The 26,104-nt window shown below is 47.8% G+C and overlaps 1 protein-coding gene across 1 annotated transcript in view; it reads left to right on the plus strand.

Annotated features, from left to right (window-relative positions):
* The first annotated feature begins 1,542 nt into the window (after window positions 1-1,542).
* Window positions 1,543-26,104, plus strand: part of LOC136587140 (probable serine carboxypeptidase CPVL) — a 55,392-nt gene continuing 30,830 nt past the window's right edge. Inside the window, exons 1-4 of the mRNA XM_066585644.1 lie at window positions 1,543-1,591; window positions 5,359-5,546; window positions 14,402-14,520; window positions 19,341-19,455. Of these exons, the coding sequence (XP_066441741.1) occupies window positions 5,366-5,546; window positions 14,402-14,520; window positions 19,341-19,455 (415 nt within the window). The 5' untranslated portion in view covers window positions 1,543-1,591; window positions 5,359-5,365. The remainder of the gene's footprint in view (window positions 1,592-5,358; window positions 5,547-14,401; window positions 14,521-19,340; window positions 19,456-26,104) is intronic.

A 26,104-nucleotide genomic window follows, 5' to 3' on the forward strand; every position in this document is an offset into this window, starting at 1 on the left:
TCCTCACTACCGGTCGGGACAAACTAAATGTACAAATAAGATTGGTGATGTGACGCAGCGTGGCTGGCCATGCGCATGCGCCGAAACTATAGCTGATGGAGAGAAACTTTTTGTATATTCCTTAATAATAGGCCAAATATACACTAAATCAGTTGTAACATTCCCGACACCAAAAAATGTTTTCAATTTTGTTGGCCAGTGTAATCAATGTTAAATTTGTATGTCTCCTAAATGGTTTAAAAAAAAAGAAAGTTTTTTAAATGTGCGTCCAGAATAAAGTATACAGATGGAAATATATATCTTATTTGTACAGTATGTTTACACATATTAGATATTTTACAATTGAAAATGTGGAAAGATGACTTTTTTTTAACAAAATTTCCCAATTTTGGCGCTTTTAATAAATATACACAAATTCTGAATATTTTTACCACCTAAATGAAGTACAACATGTCAGAATCACTTGGATATGCAAAACCTTTACGGAGTTATTCTATGTTAAAGTGACACATGTCAGATTTCCAAAATTTGGCTTGGTCATTAAGGCGCAACAGGCTTCGTCACTAAGGGGTTAAAGCTGTATCATGCAAAGAAGAAGCCAAATCAACACAATCCAGAATGTATTTTAGGTTCTATTGTGAATAAAATATGGTTATATGAGATTTCTGAATCTGCCTTTTTTTATTCTTTACATTTTACACAGCGTCCCAACTTTTTTGGGTTGGGTGTGTATGTATTAAAATTATATAGCATATAATTGGAGAGATGTGGTGCAGAAAGTATCATTATGTGATTCAGTAATGCATGAAAATGGGCTCAGCAAGTGTTAAAGGGGTTGTCCAGTCCACTTGTAAACTATTCAAGGCCTAGCCGTAAGATAGGCCATCAATAGTAGTTTGGTGAGAATCTGCCTTGCAAAAGCCCCCCTGATCAGCTGGGCCAGTGTGAATTAGTGCGGAGTTGATTTTTACAAGAAGCAAACGGCTCCACTCCCAATGCAGTGGTCAGGCTTGGTATTACAGGCAATGTTACCATTCAGTTTAATGCCTCTAATACCAAGCTTGGCCAAAGCATTGGAAATGGAGCCGTTTGCTTCCTGCAAAAATCAGTTCAGTTCACAAGCGCACTAGCTTGGTGTGCAGCTGACCGGCAGGGGTCCCGGACAATAGACTCCTATTGATCTAACATTGATGGCTTATCCTGTAGATAGGCGATCAGTAGTTTACACCTGGGCAACCACTTTAATGCTGTTCACTCCTGCTTGAACTTGTGATGTGTCTATAAATTGCTCAGCAGTTTGGTTGTTGGTTATGTAATGACTAGGGAACTCTTAGAATTGGGTTGTTCCTTTTTATATATTTAATAAAGGAGTTGTAACTTTTTTCTTCCCCTGATGTAGTGCTGGGACTTGCTCTAGGAGTTTCCTGCAGAACTTGCTTCCGTATGCAGCCTGGCCCTGTGGTTAGTGTGTAGTAATAGAACTATTGTAGCACTTGGTCATTGGTCATCGGCTTCTCAAGTCAAGTATATCTTCTTAATGCAGAACAAGGTTGGTCGGAGTCCAGCACGGGTGATCCTGAGGCTGCGGGTGGTGAGAATACCTAGACCATACAGGGTTGGGATATGGGCATTATTAAAACTTTTCTTTATGACGACATGGAGACTTGCCTATTGTAAGAACGAGCATTGGGCTTTGTGGGACCGCTCCAGAGGTTCTCCTGGACATGTGATACTTGTTCTCCTGGACATGTGATACTTGAGCAGCGCCTCTTACAGATTAGTTGCTGAGTGGAGGTTACTACAATCTGTACTATGTTAAAGTTCAAGGCTGTAAGAAACCTAAAAACCCTGGAAATGTATATAGTGTACAGTTTTTCTATATCTTTTTTTTTGTATGCAGATGTAATGAAAGTGTTGGCAAATGTATAGCAAGATACCTACCAAAAGGACACTTTTTTGGCTTATATTTGGTAATAGTCTATGATATATATGGAATATAACACCTAGCCTACACAATACTGTATTTCCACTTTAATGTAAAGGGAACCTGTCTTCTGTTATGGGGTTCAACGGTGAGATAACAGGGAGTCCAGGAAGTGGTTTCCTACTTGCCGGGTGCTCCGATCCTGTACTGTCCCACCACACAGGACTCTTGTAGATGGCTCTGTGCACACGCTCCCATTCATCCCTGTGGGAGATCATGTGTACACAGCTGTCTGAAAAGAATCACGTGTGGCAGGACGGGATCAGAGCACCCGGTGAGGATGAAACGCTGCTGCCCGGACTCCCTGTTCTTTCTCCTTTAAAGCCCCATAACCTAGTTTTAGTAATGACAGAGGCCATTTAAGGGGTTTGTATAAGATTAACAAAATCCTGCTGTGTTTCCATACACTGTGCAGGTCTGTCCATGGACTGTTCGGTAATGCGATTCAGCCGTAACCACTTGAATGGAGATGAGATGCCGTATCGGACACGGCCCGTGGACAGACCTGGTGGTTCTAGGGAAAAAACAAAAACCACTCAGCATTACATTAAAGTTGCCTCTTTGCATCCAGAGCCGCTGAAAATGTAAAGAACCTTTCACTATGGATGTAAATAAATGCAAACAGTATTTCTATAAAGACCTTTGTCGGCACAACGAGGACTGATTTCACAAATATCAACATAAGTTTTGTTTTTCTTTTTTTTGTTTTTTCCTAACAGGAAACTTTTTATTTGCATGAAGAATTTTCAGTTTCATTTTTCGTACCCATTTAGAATATTTTTCATGTAAATAAGAGTTTGTGGGTTTTAAAGCTGCGAATAAGAGCTGATAAATAAAAGCTTTGAACCTTTGAAATGCACAGGAAGCAACATAAGAGGCTTCAGTTTTGCAGAAGGTTTTCCTGATCATAGTGTTTTTCTTTTAAACAGCTCTGCTGGTTTAAAGGGCCACATCACCTTTATAAAACATTCATTGTGTACCTTGCTCCCCAGTATGTACACATCAGCTAGTGTTACCTTGGTTAGTTACTCCTTTCCATCTGAAACTCCTGGCCGCCTCCTCCTCAGATGGTCATGTGATCTCCGTTCTGGCCAGCTCAGATTTACTTGGGGTTATGTGTTCCCAAACCAGTCAGCCTAATTGCTGTGTGATATTACATGGAGTCACATACGCTCTTCAGCAGTGGATCCCTATGGTCTGTAGCTTACGTCGGTGAATACATAATGGCAGTGGTTTCCCTGCAGCAGAGATGGTGCAGCCTCTAGCTGCATGTATAATGTGCTAATGCATCATGGGATTGATAGCACAAAATGGTAAAATCAGAAATCTCTGTATCAAGATAGTTCCTAATAAGCATCAGACAGGAGGCTGCACTGCATAGAAGTACCTGCAGTATACAGAGTCAACCTCCAGAGTGTGACAACCAATCGGGTGAGGGGGGTGCAGGGATGGAAAAAAAATGTTTCTTGCCAGAGTGGACCATTAACAGTCATGTAGTGGTATAATCGTGGTGTTAGACATATTGGCATAAGGAAAAACAACTTAATAGCTACTAAATCATTAATAAGCGAGGTTATGGAGATTTCTAAGGGTGTGTTCACACATAGAGGAATTGTTGCAGCATGCACGCTGACATTCTGCAACAATGTAAAGTGCAATGTTTGACAAACCCCATTCACCGAGGGCTCCTTCACACAGGTGTAAGATAGTACCCATGGATTTTTAATGGACTCATTCACATTTGCGTAGGCATAAAAACACAATATGCAGGGAATACACATATACACTGCATATTTATGCGACTGAAATACGCATACGCTCGTGTGAATGAGCTCTTATAGAGAAAGAAAAATCTGCAGTGTATTTTCAAACCCGCAGCCTGCTTTGTCGTGGTGAAGTGAAAGGCTTTCACCAAGGATTTCATTCCTTGCAAAGCACAGAATAAAACTGCACTAAAATTTCTAAGGACTCTTTCTCTTTTGCACAAGATTAGTTTAAATGCTCAGATAGCCGCAGTAAAACAGCCGTAAAACAGCCGTGCCACCGGTCTCTGGATGGCCAACAATGGAACAGTTGGGGCTTCTTGTGTTTGCTGGATGATCAGACTATTCTCTCTCCTGGATTGTCTGTCGAGGGCGTCCTGAGCCCAGTTGCCTTGTGTGCCCTCACACATCCACTGGTCCCAACACTTCCAAACAGTCTGGTCAGAACGGCCCAGGTGGCGGGCAACTTGTCAATATGGCTATCCAACTTCTTGTACTCCAATGATGCGCCCCTCTTATACTCTATCAACTGTGTGAATTCTCTTCCATTGCGTCATAGAGGCGTCTAGTGGCCAAAAAGCTCCACACAAGCGGAAGAAGAGATCACTACACACAAGGAGCCTCCGAGAGCCTTTTATAGGCTGAGAACCAGTGGCACCACTTTTAGGGCCTCAGTTACAAGACTGTTCATCTAATCACACCACAACTCTAATTACTTGTATATCTGCCTGAGATGTAACTGCATGCCAAGTTTTGCAGAAAAACAACTTCTTGGGGCGCGATATAATTTTTTTTTTTTTAATCTGCTTTTTAGTTGTTATTCTGTTGGCCCTTGTTGGACTGATTCTACATTCCAAAATATATTCTATATCTATAGGCACCATACTCAGTCTGAGGCCTTCATGTACCTGGTTCTTCAATTCTTTACTTTATGATATTGCATGAAAAACATTAAAGTTTAGAATCTGCTTCCTGGCTGTCATAGTTTAAAAACCACAGGCTAGTCATACAATCACTTACCCGGTGATCTGTATCTAAACATGAGATGATGAGATCTAGGCTTGTTTAAATGGGTTGTCTAAGACGTTGCATTCTTGTTTCTATTGATGACCTGTCCTCAGTAGATGATTGGCGGGGGTCTGATGCTCAGATTCCCAACAAACAGCTGATTATCAGTGCCGCTGTCACTATGGAAAGCACATTCCACTGACCATAGCACAGCGGCCCAGTTTGGTATTGGTGGTACTACTTCCATTAAATTCAATGGGAGCTGCACTGACAATACTAACCTGGGCTGATGCTGTATAGTCAGTGTGATCTGCTTCCTGTATTGACAGCGGTGCTGGTAATCAGCTGATCAGTGGGGATCTGAGCAGCAGACTCCCGCCAATCATCAGGGTAGGTCATCAATAGAAACGGAAATGCAAAGTCTCTCATAATCCCATTAGTATAATGGGGATCCATCCACTGTAGCTTCAGTTTTTATTACTAGGTTTGTTGGGTCTTTGTGTGTTTATTGGCCCAACTGTTGTGCATATTGCAGCCACTTGGCTCTGAATTTTCGTCTAGATCAAATTAACAATTGCAGTAAAATCCTTTTTCTTGTTACAGGTAAACAATGGAAACTTCAAGAATTCTGACCCTTCTGGTGCTGGTGGCTGGTAACCTGGAATTGGTGCATGCAAGGAGTTCTTTAAGCCACATATTTAAAAGAGTGAAGGTAGCGCCAACCACTAAAGGGGATCCTGGGGAGCCGCTCTTCCTCACACCTTACCTGGACAGTGGGAAGATCGATGAAGGTAAAAACAGAGCATTTCCATCTGGTTTTCCATATTGGCTTGTGATTGATGAATGTTCTGATATCTTTTTTTATTTTAGCTCTAATTTCCCATCTCCAACTATTAGAACTTTGGTTCCCATGCTCAGCGGTTTTGTAATAAAACGCACCAGTCCGTATAGGAGAGACTCCATGGCTTAGTATTGGAGTCTCTATACTTTTTATTGCTTACACAGTCTCTTACTTGTGGCTCCCCAGGCTGTGAACACTACAACTCCCAGCATGTCATTAGTAACATTTCATAAGAACTGGGAAACGAGACCTCTGTTCTATGGTAACAATTTGGACACATTGCATCCCATGCGCCAAGTGGCAACAAACAGATGATGGCACAAGACAACATTGTGCGTATGAACACATCAAAGGGGGTGTTTAAAAAAAACTGGCAGAGGGAGTGGTATAACATTAAAGAACTGGTACTTGCCTGGTATCTTCCAATACCTCAGCAGCCACCATCTGTAAACCCACAACTGACCTGCGGACTTCTACTATGATTATTAGAGATGAGCGAGCACCAAAATGCTCGGGTGCTCGTTACTCGAGACGAACTTTTCACGATGCTCAAGGGTTCGTTTCCACTAACGAACCCCATTGAAGTCAATGGGCGACCCGAGCATTTTGTATATCGCCGATGCTCGCTAAGGTTTTCATTTGTGAAAATTTGGGCAATTCAAGAAAGTGATGGGAACGACACAGCAACGGATAGGGCAGGCGAGGGGCTACATGTTGGGCTGCATCTCAAGTTCCCAGGTCCCACTATTAAGCCACAATAGCGGCAAGAGTGGCCCCCCCCAACAATTTTTACTTCTGAAAAACCCTCATTAGCAAGGCATACCTTAGCTAAGCACCACACTACCTCCAACAAAGCACAATCACTGCCTGCATGACACTCCACTGCCACTTCTCCTGGGTTACATGCTGCCCAACCCCCCCCCCCCCCCGCACGATGCAGTGTCCACAGCGCACACCAAAGTGTCCCTGCGCAGCCTTCATCTGCACTCATGCCACACGCTGGCCTCATAGCCACACCACCCTCATGTCTATTTATAAGTGCGTCTGCCATGAGGAGGAACCGCAGGCACACACTGCAGAGGGTTGGCACGGCTAGGCAGCGACCCTCTTTAAAAGGGGCGGGGCGATAGCCCACAATGCTGTACAGAAGCAATGAGAAATCCAATCCTGTGCCACCTCCATCAGGAGCTGCACACGTGGGCATAGCAATGGGGAACCCATGTGCCACACACTATTCATTCTGTCAAGGTGTCTGCATGCCCCAGTCAGACTGGGGTTTTTAATTCATAGACACTGGCAGGTACAACTCCCTAATGTGAAGTCCCTGTGGACCCACAGCATGGGTGGCTCCCTGGAACCCACCGGCGGTACATAAATATATCCCATTGCATTGCCCATCACAGCTGAGGTAATGTCCGATTAAATCCAGGTGTTCTTCGGCCCACACTGCATGCCCCAGTCTGACTGGGGTTTTTAATACATAGACACTGGCAGGTACAACTCCCTAATGTGAAGTCCCTGTGGACGCACGGCATAGGTGGCTCCCTGGAACCCACCGGCGGTACATAAATATATCCCATTGCGTTGCCTATCACAGCTGAGGTAACGTCAGGTTTAATGCAGGTGGGCTTCGGCCCACACTGCATGCCCCAGTCAGACTGGGGTTCTTTAGAACTGGACACATGCAGTTCCAACTCCGTGTGGACTGACAGCATGGGTGGGTCCCAGGAAGCCACCGGCGGTACATAAATATATCCCATTGCATTGCCCATCACAGCTGAGGTAACGTCCGATTAAATCCAGGTGGTCTTCGGCCCACACTGCATGCCCCAGTCTGACTGGGGTTTTTAATACATAGACACTGGCAGGTACAACTCCCTAATGTGAAGTCCCTGTGGACCCACGGCATGGGTGGCTCCCTGGAACCCACCGGTGGTACATAAATATATCCCATTGCATTGCCCATCACAGCTGAGGTAACGTCAGGTTTAATGCAGGTGGGCTTCGGCCCACACTGCATGCCCCAGTCGGACTGGGGTTCTTTATAAGTAGACACATGCAGTTACAACTCCGTGTGGACTGACAGCATGGGTGGGTCCCAGGAAGCCACCGGCGGTACATAAATATATGCCATTGCATTGCCCATCACAGCTGAGGTAACGTCTGATTAAATGCAGGTGGTCTTCGGCCCACACTGCATGCCTCAGTCTGACCGGGGTTTTTAATACATAGACACTGGCAGGTACAACTCCCTAATGTGAAGTCCCTGTGGACGCACGGCATGGGTGGCTCCCTGGAACCCACCGGCGGTACATAAATATATCCCATTGCATTGCCCATCACAGCTGAGGTAACGTCAGGTTTAATGCAGGTGGGCTTCGGCCCACACTGCATGCCCCAGTCAGACTGGGGTTCTTTATAAGTAGACACATGCAGTTACAACTCCGTGTGGACTGACAGCATGGGTGGGTCCCAGGAAGCCACCGGCGGTACATAAATATATCCCATTGCAGTGCCCTGGACAGCAAAGCTAATGTCAGATTAAATGCAGGTGGGCTTCGGCGGTACATTAATGTATCCCATTGCAGTGCCCTGCTCAGCAGAGCTAACGTCACATACAATACAGGTGTGCTTCAGCCCACAGTGCATGCCCCAGTCAGAGTGGTAATATGTACCTTAACAGTAACCACGTTGGTGGGAATGTGGTGGCGACTGCGGACCTAGTAGAGCGGTTTTATTTAGTTGGTGTTCGGAATGCGGCCAGGATTAAGTGGGCCGTGGCGGGGGGATGGTGTGGGGGCTCTCTTGTTGTGTCGGTAAAGGTGAAATTCTTGGACTGCCACCAGACGGACCTATGCAAAGGTATATGCCAAGAATGTTTTCATTGTTGGAGGAGGAGGGGGATGTTTTTGAGGCACTACGTGTCCTCTCCACGTGTCCATGGTTATATGCACCTTAACAGTAACCGTGTTGGTGGGAAATGGCCTCGCCACCATCATGTCTTTGGGAAGCCTCCGTTTCCACACCCCAGTGACATAGCATTAGCAGCGGTATAGCAAGAGCCCAGAATTAGTAACATTTCAGTGGTAGCATTAGGGACAGGCCCCAGTAACATATCACTAGCAGCAGTATAGGGGGGAGCACAGTATTAGTTCCATTTCAGTAGTAGTAGCAGTCCAGACAGGCCCCAGTAACAATTCCGAAGCAGCAGTATAGGGGGAGCACAGTATTAGTTCCATTTCAGTAGTAGTAGCAGTCTAGACAGGCCCCAGTAACATATCACTAGCAGCAGTATAGGGGGAGCACAGTATTAGTTCCATTTCAGTAGTAGTAGCAGTCAAGACAGGCCCCAGTAACAATTCTGAAGCAGCAGTATAGGTGGAGCACAGTATTAGTTCCATTTCAGTAGTAGTAGCAGTCAAGACAGGCCACAGTAACATTCCCGTTGCAGCAGTTTAGGGAGATAACAGTCTCTTGCACATTTCAGTAGTTGCAGTATAGACAAGGCCCCAGTTACATTTATGTAGCAAAAGTGTGGGCCAACCCCACACACCTTGCTGTACCATGAGTGCAGGCGAAGCCCATAAAAATTACTAGGATTACACTGTAGGCGAGTGCCCAAAAAATTGGTGTACCAACAGTACTAATGTACCTCAGAAAAATTGCCCATGCCCAACCAAGAGGGCAGGTGAAACCCATTAATCGCTTTGGTTAATGTGGCTTAATTTGTAACTAGGCCTGGAGGCAGCCCAGTTAAAATAAAAATTGGTTCAGGTGCAAGTTTCAACACTTTAATGAGAATTGAAACGTATAAACATTGTTTACTAAAGTCATATGACTGAGCCTTGTGGGCCTAAGAAAAATTGCCCGTTCGGCGTGATTACGTGAGGTTTCAGGAGGAGGAGCAGGAGGAGGAGAAGGAGGAATATAATACACAGATTGATGAAGCTAAAAGGTCCACGTTTTTGATGGTGATAGAGAACAATGCTTCCATCTGCGGGTGCAGCCTACGTATTGTTTAGGTATCGCTGCTGTCCGCTGGTGGAGAAGAGAAGTCTGGGGAAATCCAGGCTTTGTTCATCTTTATGAGTGTAAGCCTGTCGGCACAGTCGGTTGACAGGCGGGTACCCTTATCTGTGATGATTCCCCCAGCCGCACTAAACACCCTCTCTGACAAGACGCTAGCCGCAGGACAAGCAAGCACCTCCAGGGCATACAGCGCGCGTTCAGGCCACGTGTCCAGCTTCGACACCCAGTAGTTATAGGGGGCAGAGGCGTCACGGAGGACGGTCGTGCGATCGGCTACGTACTCCCTCACCATCCTTTTACAGTGCTCCCGCCGACTCAGCCTTGACTGGGGAGCAGTGACACAGTCTTGCTGGGGAGCCATAAAGCTGGCAAAGGCCTTGGAGAGTGTTCCCCTGCCTGCGCTGTACATGCTGCCTGATCTCCGCGCCTCCCCTGCTACCTGGCCCTCGGAACTGCGCCTTCTGCCACTAGCGCTGTCGGATGGGAATTTTACCATCAGTTTGTTCGCCAGGGTCCTGTGGTATAGCATCACTCTCGAACCCCTTTCCTCTTCGGGTATGAGAGTGGAAAGGTTCTCCTTATACCGTGGGTCGAGCAGTGTGTACACCCAGTAATCTGTAGTGGCCAGAATGCGTGTAACGCGAGGGTCACGAGAAAGGCATCCTAACATGAAGTCCGCCTTGTGTGCCAGGGTACCTGTACGCAACACATGGCTGTCTTCACTAGGAAGATCACTTTCAGGATCCTCCTCCTCAGGCCATACACGCTAAAAGGATGACAGGCAAGCAGCATGGGTACCCTCAGCAGTGAGCCAAGCTGTCTCTTCCCCCTCCTCCTCATGCTCCTCCCCCTCCTCCTCAACGCGCTGAGATATAGACATGAGGGTGCTCTGACTATCCAGCGACATACTGTCTTCCCCCGCCTCCGTTTCCGAGCGCAAAGCGCCTGCCTTTATGCTTTGCAGGGAACTTCTCAAGAGGCATAGCAGAAGAATGGTGACGCTAATGATTGCAGCATCGCGGCTCATCATCTGGGTAGACTCCTCAAAGTTTCCAAGGACCTAGCAGATGTCTGCCAACCAGGCCCACTCTTCTGTAAAGAATTGAGGAGGCTGACTCCCACTACGCCGCCCATGTTGGAGTTTGTATTCCATTATAGCTCTACGCTGCTCATAGAGCCTGGCCAACATGTGGAGCGTAGAGTTCCACCGTGTGGGCACGTCGCACAGCAGTCGGTGCACTGGCAGATTAAACCGATGTTGCAGGGTCCGCAGGGTGGCAGCGTCCGTCTTGGACTTGCGGAAATGTGCGCTGAGCCGGCGCACCTTTCCGAGCAGGTCTGACAAGCGTGGGTAGCTTTTCAGAAAGCGCTGAACCACCAAATTAAAGACGTGGGCCAGGCATGGCACGTGCGTGAGGCTGCTGAGCTGCAGAGCCGCCACCAGGTTACGGCCGTTGTCACACACGACCATGCCCGGTTGTAGGCTCAGCGGCGAAAGCCAGCGGTCGGTCTGCTCTGTCAGACCCTGCAGCAGTTCGTGGGCCGTGTGCCTCTTCTCTCCTTAGCTGAGTAGTTTCAGCACAGCCTGCTGGCGCTTTCCCACCGCTGTGCTGCCACCCCGCGCGACACCGACTGGTGGCGACGTGCTGCTGCTGACACATCTTGATTGCGAGACAGAGGTTGCGTAGGAGGAGGAGGAGGAGGGTGGTTTAGTGGAGGAAGCATACACCGCCGCAGATACCAGCACCGAGCTGGGGCCCGCAATTCTGGGGGTGGGTAGGACGTGAGCGGTCCCAGGCTCTGACTCGGTCCCAGCCTCCATTAAATTCACCCAATGTGCCGTCAGGGAGATATAGTGGCCCTGCCCGCCTGTGCTTGTCCACGTGTCCGTTGTTAAGTAGACCTTGGCAGTAACCGCATTGGTGAGGGCGCGTACAATGTTGCGGGAGACGTGGTCATGCAGGGCTGGGACGGCACATTGGGAAAAGTAGTTGCGACTGGGAACCGAGTAGTGCGGGGCCGCCACCGCCATCATGTTTTTGAAAGCCTCCTTTTCCACAAGCCTATATGGCAGCATCTCCAGGCTGATCAATTTGGCTATGTGCACGTTTAACGCTTGAGCGTGCGGGTGCGTGGCGGCGTACTTGCGCTTGCGCTAGCGACGGCTGGACACTGCGCTGAGAGACATTGCTGGATGGGGCCGAGGACAGCGGAGGTGAGGGTGTGGGTACAGGCCGGGAGACGGTAGTGCCTGTGTCCTGAGAGGGGGGTTGGATCTCAGTGGCAGGTTGGGGCACAGGGGGAGAGGCAGTGGTGCAAACCGGAGGCGGTGAACAGCCTTCGTCCCACCTTGTGGGGTGCTTGGCCATCATATGCCTGCGCATGCTGGTGGTGGTGGCTCCCCGGCTGATCTTGGCGTGACAAACCTTGCACACCACAGTTCGTCGGTCGTCTGCACTCTCAGTGAAAAACTGCCACACCTTTGAGCACCTCGGCCTCTGCAGGGTGGCATGGCGCGAGGGGACGCTTTGGGAAACAGTTGGTGGATTATTCGGTCTGGCCCTGCCTCTACCCCTGGCCACCGCACTGCCTCTTCCAACCTGCCCTGCTGCTGCACTTGCCTCCCCCTCTGAAGACCTGTCCTCAGTAGGCTTAGCAAACCAGGTGGGGTCAGTCACCTCATCGTCCAGCTGCTCTTCCTCCGAATCTTCTGTGCGCTCCTCCCTCGGACTTACTGCAATTACTACTACCTGACTGATAGACAACTGTGTCTCATCGTCGTCGTCCTCCTCACCCACTGAAAGCTCTTGAGACAGTTGCCGGAAGTCCCCAGCCTCATTCCCCGGACCCCGGAAACTTTCCAAAGGTTCGGCATCGGTCACGACAAACTCCTGCGGTGGGAGAGGAACCATTGCTGCGCATTCTGGGCAGGGGCCCGAGAACAGTTCCTGGGAGTCTGCCTGCTCCTCAGAATGTGTCATTTTCATGGAGTGAGGAAGCTGGGAGGAAGGAGGAGCAGCAGCCAGAGGATTCAGAGTTGCAGCAGTGGACGGCGTAGAGGTCTGTGTGGTCGATGGATTGCTGGATGCACTTTCTGCCATCCACGACAGGACCTGCTCACACTGCTCATTTTCTAATAAAGGTCTACCGCGTGGACCCATTAATTGTGAGATTAATCTGGGGACTCCTGAAATTTGCCTCTCTCCTAATCCCGCAGCAATCGGCTGCGATACACCTGGATCAGGAGCTTGGCCTGTGCCTACACCCTGACTGGGGCCTCCGCGTCCTTGCCCGCGTCCACGTCCTCTAGGCCTACCCCTACCGCTCAGCATGGTGTATTACGAGTAGAGCAGAAACAGAACGCTGTAATTAAATGTGCCACTTATTGGCCTGTGGTTGGAGGCTGATTTCACTTACGGAACGCACAGCAGAGCCAGCAAACAATTTTGCGCACGCCTGCACTGTGACGTAGGTACGTATGACTCAGCTAGTGGAATTCACAGCGCAGAAGCAGTCAAGTGGCCAAAGGCCACTAGTAGGCCCTAAGTATTTTGCTTCTATTTTTTTACATGCAGGGCTGGTACAGCAGACAGATACTGTAGGCAGCGTATATTATGTATACTGTTTCCCTCTGGCGGGATGACGGTGGTGATGTAACGGAGACAGCAGAGCCAGCAATAAGTTTTGTGCACGCCTGCACTGTGACGTAGGTGCGTATGACTCAGCTAGTGGAATTCACAGCGCAGAAGCAGTCAAGCCTGCTGTAACGCTTAGCTGTGTATTAATTAGGACTACTACCCCCAGCAGACACGCAGTACACTGAAGATGGTCACAGGCAGCCCAAATATACTATTGTTCCCCAATTTTTTTGAAAAAGCCCACTGCCTATATAGCCTGTATATCTCTTTCCCTGTACCACTGTAACTGCCTCACCAGTACTGGCTCTATACTCTGTACAATGACTGCAGACTGAGGACGCAATGCTCTGCACGCCCGATATACAAAAAAAAAAGAAATGTGCAACAGTGCTCACAGCAGCCTCAACAGTACTTTACACGGTCAGATGTGGCCCTAAGAAGGACCGTTGGGGTTCTTGAAGCCTAATATAACTCCTAACGCTCTCCCTATAGCAGCAGCAGCATCAGCAGCACTGTCCCTGATCTCTGTCAGAATGCATCGGTGGCGAGCCGTGGGCGGGGCAGATTTTAATACTCAGGTGTCACCTGATCTCCCCAGCCACTCACTGCAGGGGGGTGGTATAGGGCTGGAACATCACAGGAGGAAGTTGTAATGCCTTCCATGTCTTTCTATTGGCCAGAAAAGCGCGCTAATGTCTCAGAGATGAAAGTGAGCGTGGTGCTTGTCTCAAGTAACGAGCATCTCGAACACCCTAATACTCGAACGAGCATCAAGCTCGGATGAGTACGCTCGCTCATCTCTAATGATTATGCGAATAAGTGGCCATGGTTCCACAAGCTACAATGTGGGCAACCCCTTTCAAGCCTAGGAGTCCAAATTCCAAAGTGACTACCATTAAAATATCCTGTCCACATACATTTTTACTGGGTGGAAACCCTCAGTAAGCGAGGGCTGCTGCTCCACGTTTCCTTCGAAGATACCACAAAGTGTCATAATGTAATCCCATAGCCCCCACTAATGGATGAAGTGACCTTACATTTTAAGACCTTGTTCGCATTCATGTATACTGCTGTGGTTGACTGTCACAGAAAGCATCATTTAAAATTTAGGTTTACATAATCGCTAATTTCATTCCAGCACGTGAGTTGAGCCTTGTAGGAAAACTGCCGGGATCGAATGTGAAGAGCTATTCAGGATACCTGACTGTGAACAAGACGTATGACAGTAACCTCTTCTTTTGGTTCTTCCCTGCAAAGGTATGACCACAAACTGCCTCCTACATTACCAGCACTTCTACCACCTCCTGCAGTTCTGTCGTCTATGATGCGCAGGCTTCAAAATGATGTCAGACTGTAGGGCTTGTCTGCAGTGATACTTGCCGCGGGGGCATCTGAGCTCCTGTTATATAGGATGTCACAAACTTCCAATAGTTCTGTCTAGAGTGAAATGTGAATATGAGCCCAATTCATATGAATGGAGTCGTACACATGAGCGACTTCTTCCCCTCACCCCACCCTGTGTTGCATCACATCGCGGGAAACAAATCACGGCCGTCCTAGCTTTGGACATGTCCTAGCACCGCCCATTGTTTCCAATAGGGTCGGCGGCAGCATCACACTGCTAAATGCAGGTGAGTGCAAGGATTTATCCAGTTGAAAACAATGGGAGACACCCTGCGATCCTCCGCCAAGTAATGTGGTTTTGATAAAATAACTCCTCGCGTCCGTGGGGAAACCGCATGTTGGCGAGTGTGATATGGGACCATGATTCACGGCCCAATATTGCACTCGCCCATGGAAAGTTGGCTTAAAGCAACATAAACTAACTTCTGGTGCTGTTTGGGCTGGTGAGGTGGTATTCATACTAGCCCGCTGCCTGGTTCTCGTTGTGCCCGCCTGTGTAGTTTGCATACCGGCAGAAAACCTGACTTCATAGTCCCTTGCACACGTTAACTTATACAAGTCTTTGGGAGTCTAAAGAGTCAGATTTTCGACCGACGCAGACTTTACTGGTGGGAACAAGGTAGGGGGTGAGTATGAAATACACCTCACCCGGCTCCCTGTCACCTGCCCTAGCGGCACCATAAGTTAGTTTATGGTGCTTCAGGCAGGTGACGGGTTCCCTTACTGTCTGTCTGTTTTGGGTCTCTGTATGGGAATATATACATGTAGTCATCCAAGAGAACTCCTTTCTGGAAGCCAATCACTCATACTTATAGATTCATCCACATCACGTCACAGGAACTTCAAGATAGATACATTCAGCATGCAGCAGAGCTGACAGGCAATGATTTTGTGTAGTTAAAGGGGTTGTCCCGCGCCGAAACGGGTTTTTTTTTTTTTCAACCCCCCCCCGTTCGGCGCGAGACAACCCCGATGCAGGGACGTACAGACAGCTTACCGGAGCGCTTACCTTGATCCCCGCGCTCCGGTGACTTCTATACTTACCTGTGAAGATGGCCGCCGGGAACCTCTTGCTTCGTGGACCGCAGCTCTTCTGTGCGGTCCACTGCCGATTCCAGCCTCCTGATTGGCTGGAATCGGCACGTGACGGGGCGGAGCTACACGGAGCCGCTCTCTGGCACGAGCGGCTCCATAGAAGACTACAGAAGACCCGGACTGCGCAAGCGCGGCTAATTTGGCCATCGGAGGGCGAAAATTAGTCGGGCTCCATGGGAACGAGGACGCTAACAACGGAGCAGGTAAGTAAAAAACTTTTTATAACTTCTGTATGGCTCATAATTAATGCACAATGTATATTACAAAGTGCATTATTATGGCCATACAGAAGTGTATAGCCCCACTTGCTGCCTCGGGACAACCCCTTTAACCCTTCAGACGCTGCAGCTTTGCAACATACATACAGAAAATAGACATAACAGATTTGCATAGTGCATCCACATAAGACAGGCATGTATGACAATTATTGAGGGGTCCAGAATGATGTTCTGGGACACTACATACGCTTGCTGCTTTGGTATCTTGGCAGTCCCACTGAAAGTGACTATAGCACTTGTGCGGTCAGCGCCCTATTCAGTCTGCTCCTCACTGTGGTGGGTAACCCAGCAGTCAGGAGGACATGGGTCCATCATTCTTGAGATCCACAGGATACCGGATCAGCAGGTTATCCTCTATCCTGTAGATGGGATACAACTGCAAATCTTGATACGATGCCTTTAACCCCTTAATGCTATCCAGAGGAAGGCAAAAAAAAAAACATGGCACACTGGGCCCTCTTTAAGGCCTCAGGACTGCCATTGCAGATTGCCTTTCAAGCCATGACTGTGACGGCGATTGATTGCCTGTCACATCACGGTATAATGCAATGTTATATTGCAGTAGAAATCAAACTATCGCAAGTTCTTGACCCCTGTGTGGACTAAAAAGTTTAGTTTAACATTTTTTAAGTTATAGCTGTCAAGAAGATGTCAGTAAAAAATAATTTAAAAATTAAAATATCTTTGGAAAAAAATTATGCAATAATGCCGCAAAAAAACTATATAAATTTGGTGTTGTAGTAATCGTACTGCCCTTTAGAATAAAGTTATCCTGTTATTGCTGCAGTGTGTACATTGTAGAAACAAAACCCTCCCAAAAATAGTGGAATCTTTATTTTAACCATTTCACTGCACTTAAAATTTTTTAAAAGTGTTTGAGTACATTAAACAGAACCATTGAAAAATACAACTCTTCCTGAAAAAAACAAGCCCTCAGGCATCTACGTTGATGGATAAAGAAGAGTTATGATTCAAGGCTATGTACACTGCTTGCACTTCAGTTCTAAAAAACTCATTGATGAAAACCAATTACAAAGTCTGCTTTGTTTCCTTTTAATTAACCCCTTAATGCCACAGGGTGTAAGTTTACGTCCTGGCTGCAGGGTAGGTAACATGATGTAAGCTTACGTTTTGTGATTAGCACAGGTTTAGAAGCTGAGCCAGTGCCATCATGCAGCGGGAGTCGGCTGTTACTGGTAGTCGGTCTCCCACTGCAACAGTGGGGGTGCATGAGGACAGCAAACCCCGCTGTCAAACCTCTACATAAATCGCAGCATGTAAAGGGTTCACAGAGGGAGGGTGTTCTCTCTGTGCCATCGTAGGACCACCGCAATGTCATTGTGGTGGGCTGACAGGTTGCCATGGCAATAGGATGCCAGATACTGGCATCCCTGCTTGCAATTGCCTATGATTACAAGCAATAAGGCATTGCAGTACATAACTTCTACAACACCTTCCTATAGTGATCATAACCACTATGGTTCAGGTCCCCTACAGGGACATAAAGAGTGTAAGAAAACAAAAAAAAAGTCCTTTCTCCTAATTTTTCTCTATTTTGTATATGTGTGTGTATATATAATTAAACATAAGAAACCCCATATATTGGGTATCATTGTGTCCGTAATGAACTGTACTATAATTTAAGCACACTATTTATCCTGTGCAGCAAAAACCATAAACGGAGGCAAAATGCTTATTTTGTTCGTTTTGCATCCCAAAAAGTGCAATAAGGGCTTATTCAGATGTCTGTATATCGGCTAGGTTATATACGGTATCCCTTTCTGTAAGGGGAGGAGGCAGGCCGGGCCGGGAGCAGTGCACTGAGCTCCCGCCCCCTCTCGAACTCTCTCCGCCCTTTGCCACTATTTGCAATAGGAGGGGGCGGGATGGGGTGGAACTTAGCTCTGCCCTGTCCCGCCCTCCCATTGCAAACAGTGGCGAGGGGCGGAAAAAGGGCAGGAGCTCAGTGCATTGCTCCCGGCCCGGCGCACCTCCTCACCCTGCAGAAAGGGACACCGTATATCGGCCGGGCATGAAAACCTGGCCGACATACGGACGTTTGAATAAGCCCTAAAATTGTTCAAAAAAGCCATATATACCCCAAAATGGTACAAATAAAAACTATAGCTCGTGACACAAGAAAAAACCCTCACAGAGCTCCGTCCACAGAAAAATAAAGTTATGATACTTTGAATGCAGCAATGTAAAAATAATATATAATATTTTTTATAAATATATTTTTTTTTCAAGAAAAAAGGGTTTTTATTGTGGAAAAACCTAAAGGGGAAAAAAATTATATATATATATTTTTTTTTCTTTCAGTATCGGAATTATACTGACCCGCATGAAAAATGCATTGTCATTTATGCTGTATGATTGACGCTGTAAAAAAAATAAATTAAAAGAACAATGGCAGAATTTGTGTTTTCTTTCCCTGTTCTCCAAAAAATAGGTTTTACAATACATTATATGCACCCATAATTGGTACCAATAAAAACTACAGTTTGCCTTGAAAAAAACAAGCCCTTGTACGGCCATGGCAATGGAAAAAATAAAAGTTATGGCTTCTGAAAAGTGGAAAAGAAATTCCCTTAAAAATCATTGTGGTCTCATGGCCAAAATAGCCCATGTCTTAAGGGGTTAAAAGTTTCTGTTTGACTGACTGATTTTCTAGGCTTGCATTGTTTTCCAAGGCACTGCATACTAGAGGACGGAAGACTGAGCAAATTTTGTAAACTGACTCCTTTCCTAGCTTTCTTCCCTGTTGTAAACATGCATTCACAGCTTTGTACAATAGCTGAGTGGAAAGGCAGTGTGATTGTGCCAGGGGATGGTGGAGGAGGCCAGAAGGACAGATCAGAGAAAGTTACTATTACAGAGTGCTGTAGTTCACCCTGGGTGAATTTTATGCTCTTATTAGCAGTGAGAGTGAAAGACCAGCAGCTCCTGGTAGAGAGGAGGGAGATGGCTGTGTAGTACTGAGTGGGCGTGGTTATGCTACACAGCCTCTGAAAGAGGGGAGGGGATGCTGAGCTTGTGCACCTTAATAAGAGAGACCAGCTGATCTGCGCTGGTAATGCCCCCAAGCCAGAAACTTTGAATGCAAACCAAGTGTGAGGCTTTCTAAGTGCATAAGAGGGAAACCTGTATATTGATGTTTCATGCACAAAGGTTTTTGTAGTTTTTAAATTGAAAAAAATGTAACTGAGCAGCTTATCAATAGACCAAACAGGGGATTGAGTATACAAGGGTGTATCCACGAAAAAATCAAAACGCTTGTACGTTCTTCTTCGTTTCTAGCTCAATCCAGAGACTGCCCCAGTTTTACTGTGGCTGCAGGGAGGACCAGGAGGTACATCCATGTTCGGCCTCTTCGTGGAGCATGGGCCTTATGTGGTGAATCACAACCTGACTTGTAAGTAATCACACTTTCATATCTATTTTACTGCATGAAACATTTATGTTGCAGGGACTGGAATAAGTTTTTCTGTAGTTGTAGAGAATCATGGTAACAAGTGCAAGATGACTGCCTGGTGAATGAACACTTGGTGATACTTAGTGATACGAGAGGACAGCGGAGCACAGCAGTCGTTGTGCGCATCACCGCCTACACGTCATGTGCTGCACTGTGTATATGTGCCGGCTCACCAGACAGGACTTGCACGGTGTATCCGTACAACACCTTCTGTATTTCATTGCTGTACCAGTATTCTAACATTCAGGACTGTTGGCCAGGTTTTCAACTATGAGGGTTTCAATAATCAATAGGTAGCGCTCCAAAGGACAGATGTAATTTGATGTTGAGAGAAAAGGTTATGGAAATAGGACTCACCCGACATTACCGGATCAACCCCTGGCACGGGGTGCCGGTACGTCACAATCCAGGAAAGCTTGTAAGATTAGTGTCTAATAGGGCACTAGCTGATAAACCGATCAGATGTGATATCCCTTCGGGAGAGCGTCATGGTACATTCCAGTACTTGCAGACACACCGGAAGATAAAAATAGACAGTAAAGGGCAAAAATACCAGCGCTCCGATGTATATTAAAGTAGAGTAGAAGAGTATGCAAAATCAAACTTACTTCACAGGGGTGCCTGGTCCTTGGCACCCCTGATCCCAGACAGCGTATAGTATCGCAGACGTATTAGAGTGGAAAAGTCCAACAAGTGGAATTAACAGTTTTATTATATCCAATAATGTGACGCTTTTCGGCTTACAATGAAAGCCTTTCTCAAGCATCTCAAGCATGTCTATGAGGGTTTCAGGTAGAGCATCCACGAGGGTTGTCTCCCAGGTTTCTCAAAAATTAAAAAAATATATAGTTTTTATGATAAAACGATAAAAAGTTGTGGCTTCTTCACATATAGTCCATCCTAAGGCTAGGGTTGGCAGTGAGCTGCTGTAGAATCGCAGCCTTGCCACACAGCTCAGGGATAATCTGAATGATTACTTGGGAAAAGGTGATTATTTTATTTTTAAAGTGCTATTATTCCCAGGGCGCTGTACACTGGCCTCTGTTCAGTTCTTGATGATTTCATCCAGCTGTTCCATCATGGGGTTGGGGGATCAGAGTATGAGAGAGGTCTTGGATAGAGATGAGCAAGCACCAAAGTGCTCGCGTGCTCGTTGCTCGAGTGGAACTTTTCGTAATGCTCGAGAGCTTGTTTCGAGTAACGAACCCCATTGAAGTCAATGGGCGACTCGAGCATTTTTGTATGGGACGGATGCTCCGCATAGGTGATGACTTGTCAAACACCAGAAAACATCAGAAAGTCATGGAAACACCACAGAAACGGATAGGGAAGGGCAGGGGCAGCATGCATGGTTGCATCTGAGGCTTCCAGGTGTCACTATTAAGTCAAAATGGGGGGAAGGAGTCTGGCGTCACCCCCCTAACAAAGGGGCTGACCCCAGTAATATTTCTGTAGCAGAAGTATAGGCGGACCCCAGTAACATTTCTGTAGCAGAAGTATAGGCAGATCCCAGTAACATTTCTGTAGCAAAAGTAAAGGCAAATCCCTTAAACCATTCAGTAGAAAAAGTATAGGCGGACCCCAGTAACATTTCTGTAGCAAAAGTATAGGCGAACCCCTTAAACCATTCAGTAGAAAAGGTATAGGCGGACCCCAGTAACATTTCTGTAGCAAGAGTAAAGGCGGACCCCAGTAACATTTCTGTAGCAAGAGTATAGGCGGACCCAAGTAACATTTCTGTAGCAAAAGTATAGGCGAACCCCTTAAACCATTCAGTAGAAAAGGTATAGGCGGACCCCAGTAACATTTCTGTAGCAAGAGTAAAGGCGGACCCCAGTAACATTTCTGTAGCAAGAGTATAGGCGGACCCAAGTAACATTTCTGTAGCAAAAGTATAGGCGAACCCCTCAAACCATTCAGTAGAAAATGTATAGGCAGACCCCAGTAACATTTCTGTAGCCAAAGTATAGACTGACCCCAGTAATATTTCTGTAGCAAGAGTATAGGCAGACCCCTGTAACATTTCTGTAGCAAAAGTATAGGCAGACCCCAGTAACATTTCTGTAGCCAAAGTATAGGCAGACACCTGTAACATTCCTGTAGCAGAAGTATAGGCAGACCCCAGTAACATTTCTGTAGCAAAAGTAAAGGCGAACCCCTGAAACCATTCAGTAGAAAAGGTATAGGCGGACCCCAGTAGCATTTCTGTAGCAACAGTATAGGCAGACCTCAGTAACATTTCTGTAGCAGAAGTATAAGCAGACCCCAGTAACATTTCTGTAGCAAAAGCAAAGGCGAACCCCTCAAACCATTCAGTAGAAAAGGTATAGGCGGACCCGAGTAACATTTCTGTAGCAAGAGTATAGGCGGACCCCAGTAACATTTCTGTAGCAAAAGTATAGGCAAACCCCTGTAACATTTCTGTAGCAATAGTATAGGCGAACCCCTGTAAAAATTTGTTCACCAAGAGTATAGGCGAAGCCTGGAAAAATTAGTTTGCTAACATTATTGGCAATGGCCTGAAAATTTGGTGTACCAAGAGTACAAGTGTATCCCTTAAAAATTGCTCAACTGTGAGGGCAGGTGAAACCCACAAACATTTTTTGAAGATCAGCTCGTTATTGGTTAATTTGTAACAGAGCCTGGAGGCAGCCCTCCACAAAAATTGGTTTAAGTTTAACTTTTAAAACTTGAAAAACGGATAAAACTTTTAAAACTTTTAAACAGAGCATTTTGGGCCGCATAGAAATTGGCAGTTCAGCATGATGACATGCTGTTTTAGGAGGAGGAGGAGGAGTAATAATATCCGAGAGGGATACACAAAGCTAATTCTCCCCTTTTTTGGGGTGATAGAGGATGCATTTTTCTCCTGTTGCAGCAAAAAGATTCTTTAGGATCCGCTGCTTTCCTCCAGTGGAGAAGAGAAGTCTGGGGAAATCCAGCCTTTGTTCATCTTTATGAGTGTAAGCATGTCGGCACTGTCAGTTGACAGGCGGGTACGCTTATCCGTGATGATTCCCCCAACCGCACTAAGCACCCTCTCTGACAAGACGCTAGCGGCAGGGCAGGCCAGCAGCTCCAGGGCGTACAGCGCAAGTTGGTGCCACGTGTCCAGCTTTGACACCCAATAGTTGTATGGAGCAGAGGCATCACGGAGAATGGTGGTATGATCGGCTACGTACTACCTCACCATCTTTTTACACTGCTCCCTCCGACTCAGCCTTGCTGGGGAGCCATAAAGCTGGCAAAGGCCTTGAAGTGTGTTCCCCTGCCTGCGCTGGACATGCTGCCTGATCCCCAAGCCTCCCCTGCTAGTTGGCCCTCGGAACTGCGCCTTCTGCCAGTAGCGCTGTCAGATGGGAACTTTAGCATCACTTTTTCCACCAAGGCCCTGTGGTATTGCATCACTCTACTACCCCTTTCCTCTTCGGGAATGAGAGTGGAAAGGTTCTCCTTATACCGTGGGTCGAGAAGGGTGTACACCCAGTAATCTGTGTTGGCGAGAATGCGTCTAACGTGAGGGTCACGGGAAAGGCAGCCTAACATGAAGTCAGCCATGTGTGTCAGGGTCCCAGTATGCAACACATCGCTGTCTTCACTAGGAAGAAGACTTTCAGGATCCTCCTCCTCCTATTCAGCCCATACATGTTGAACAGATGAGAGGCAAGCAGCACGGGTACCCTCTGCAGTGTGGCCAGCTGTCTCTTCCCCCTCCTCCTCCCCCTTCCCTTCCTCCTCTTCCTCCAAAACGCGCTGAGATATAGACATGAGGGTGGTCTGGCTATCAAGTGACATACTGTCATCCCCCGTCTCCTGTTCCAACCACAAAGCGTCGGCCTTTATGCTTTGCAGCGAACTTCTCAGCAGGCAAAGCAGCGGGATGGTACGCTAATGATTGCCGCATCGCCACTCACCATCTGGGTAGACTCCTCAAATTTTCCGAGGACCTGGCAGATATCTGCCATCCATGCCCACTCCTCAGTAAAGAATTGCGGAGGCTGACTACCACTCCGCCGCCCATGTTGCAGCTGGTATTCCACTATTGCTCTAAGCTGCTCGTACAGCCTAGCCAACATGTGCAGCGTAGAATTCCAGCGTATGGGAACGTCGCACAGCAGTCGGTGCTCTGGCAACTGAAACCGACATTGCAGGGTCCTCAGGGTGGCAGCATCTGTGGTGGACTTGCGGAAATGTGTGCAGACATGGCGCACCTTGCAGGTCAGATAAGTGGGGGTAGTTTTTCAGAAACCGCTGAACCACCAGATTGAAGACGTGGGCCAGGCATGGCACGTCTGTGAGGCTGTTGAGCTGCAGAGCCGCCACCAGGTTACGGCCGTTGTCACACACAACCATGCCCAGTTGGAGGCTCAGCAGTGAAAGCCAGCGGTCGGTCTGTTCTGTCAGACCCTGCAGCAGCTCGGGGGCCGTGTACCTTTTGTAACCCAAGCTGATTAGTTTCAGCACAGCTTGCTGACGCTTGCCCACCACCGTGCTGCCGCACTGCGCGCTACCGATTGCTGGCGACGTGCTCACACTTCTTAATTGAGAGGTAGACGTGGCAGAGGAGGAGGAGGGAGAGGGTTTGGAGGAGGTGGCATAAAACAATGCAGATACCAGCACCGAGGTAGGACCCACTATTCTGGGTGTGGGTAGGATGTAAGCGGTCCCAGCCTCCACCAAGTTCACCCAATGTGCCGTCAGGGAGATATAGTGGCCCTGCCCGACAGTACTTGTCCACGTGTCCGTGGTTACGTGGACCTTCCCAGTAACCGCGTCGGTGAGGGCACGATTTATGTTGCGAGAGACATGCTGATGTAGGGATGGGACGGCACACCAGGAAAAATAGTGGCGACTGGGGACCGAGTAGAGCGGGACCGCCGCTGCCATCATGTTTTTGAAAGCCTCCATTTCAACAAGCATGTATGGCAGCATCTCCAGGCTGATTAATTTGGCAATGTGCACGTTTAAAGCTTGTGCATGCGGGTGGGTGGCGGCGTATTTGCGCTTTCGCTCCAACACTTGTGTTAGTGACAGCTGAACGCTGTGCTGAGAGACATTGCTAGATGGAGTGGAGGACGGTGGAGGTGAGGGTGTGGGTGCAGGCAAGGAGGCGCTCGTGCCTGTGTCCTGAGAGGGGGGTTGGATCTGTGTGGCAGGTTGGGGCACAGGGGAAGAGGCAGTGGTGTGACCCGGAGGCAGTGAATGGTCTTCGTCCCACCTTGCAGGGTGCTTGGCCATCATATGCCTGCGCATGCTGGTGGTGGTGAGGCTGGTAGTGGTGGCTCCCTGGCCGATCTTGATGCGTCACAGGTTGCACACCCCTGTTTGTCGGTTGTCCGCGCTCTCACTGAAAAACATCCATACCTTTGAACACCTAGCCCTCAGCGCAGAGGCTTGCCGCGAGGGGGTGCTTTGGGAAACAGTTGGGGGATTCTTCGCTCTGGCCCTGCCTCTTCCCCTGGCCACCCCACTGCCTCTTCCAACCTGTCCTGCTGCTACACTTGCCTCCCCCTGTGAAGCCCTGTCCTCAGTAGGCTTAGCAAACCAGGTGGGGTCAGTCACCTCATCGTCCAGCTGCTCTTCCTCCAAATCCTTCATGCGCTCCTCCCTCATACTTACTGCCCTTACTACTACCTCACTGACAGACAACTGTGTCTCATCATCCTCATCCACAAAAAGCTCTTGAGACAGTTGCCGGAGGTCCCCAGCCTCATCACCCAGACTGCGGGTACTTTCCAAAGGTTGGGCATCGGTCACGACAAACTCCTCAGGTGAGAGAGGAACCGTTTTTTCCCTCTCATGGCAGGGACCAGAGAACAGTTCCTGGGAGTCTGCCTGCTCAGAATATGTCATTTTCATGGAGTGAGTAGGCTGGGAGGAAGGAGGAGCAGCCAGAGGATTCAGAGTTGCAGTCCCTAGGCCGGGAGTAGTGGACTGCGTAGAAGACTGGGTGGCCAATACATTGCTGGACGCGTTTTCTGCAATCTGTTTGTAATAAAGGTCTACCACGCGGACCCGTAAATTGTGATATAAAGCTGGAGAGCCCAGAAACTTGCCTCTCTCCTAATCCCGCAGAAGCCGGCTGTGATTCACCATGCCCAGGAACTCGGCCTGTGCCCACACCCTCACTTGGACGTTCACGTCCTCGACCCTTACCCCTACTCCTCATCATGGCGGATTAAGAATAGAGCAGGGCCCAAATAAATTACTCCACTGTACAGCACTGACAACTGTGGCTTAATTCACTGCACACAGAGACTTGTAGATAGCGGACGCTCTATGCTGTGACTTGAAAAATTACCCCGCTGTCTTGCGCTGATACCTAGGGGTAATTTACCGCTCACAGAGACTTGTAGATAAGAGAGGCTGTGTGGAGTGGGAGAAGACTCTAAAGCCAGTGGATAGTGCTGGCAACTGCGGCTATCTCAACCCCACCAAGGAAAGGGTATTGTGAGATGCTCTGCACAGCGGCAGAGCTGAAATACTTTGCAGTAGCCCAGGAAATTTTACAGTACTGTTTAGCGGTGAGACCGCTGTCTAATGCACTGCAGACACAGAATGATATAACTGAACTAGTTTACAGTAGGCT

This window comes from Eleutherodactylus coqui, chromosome 12 (genome assembly GCF_035609145.1).
Source record: "Eleutherodactylus coqui strain aEleCoq1 chromosome 12, aEleCoq1.hap1, whole genome shotgun sequence".
Lineage (NCBI taxonomy): Eukaryota > Metazoa > Chordata > Amphibia > Anura > Eleutherodactylidae > Eleutherodactylus > Eleutherodactylus coqui.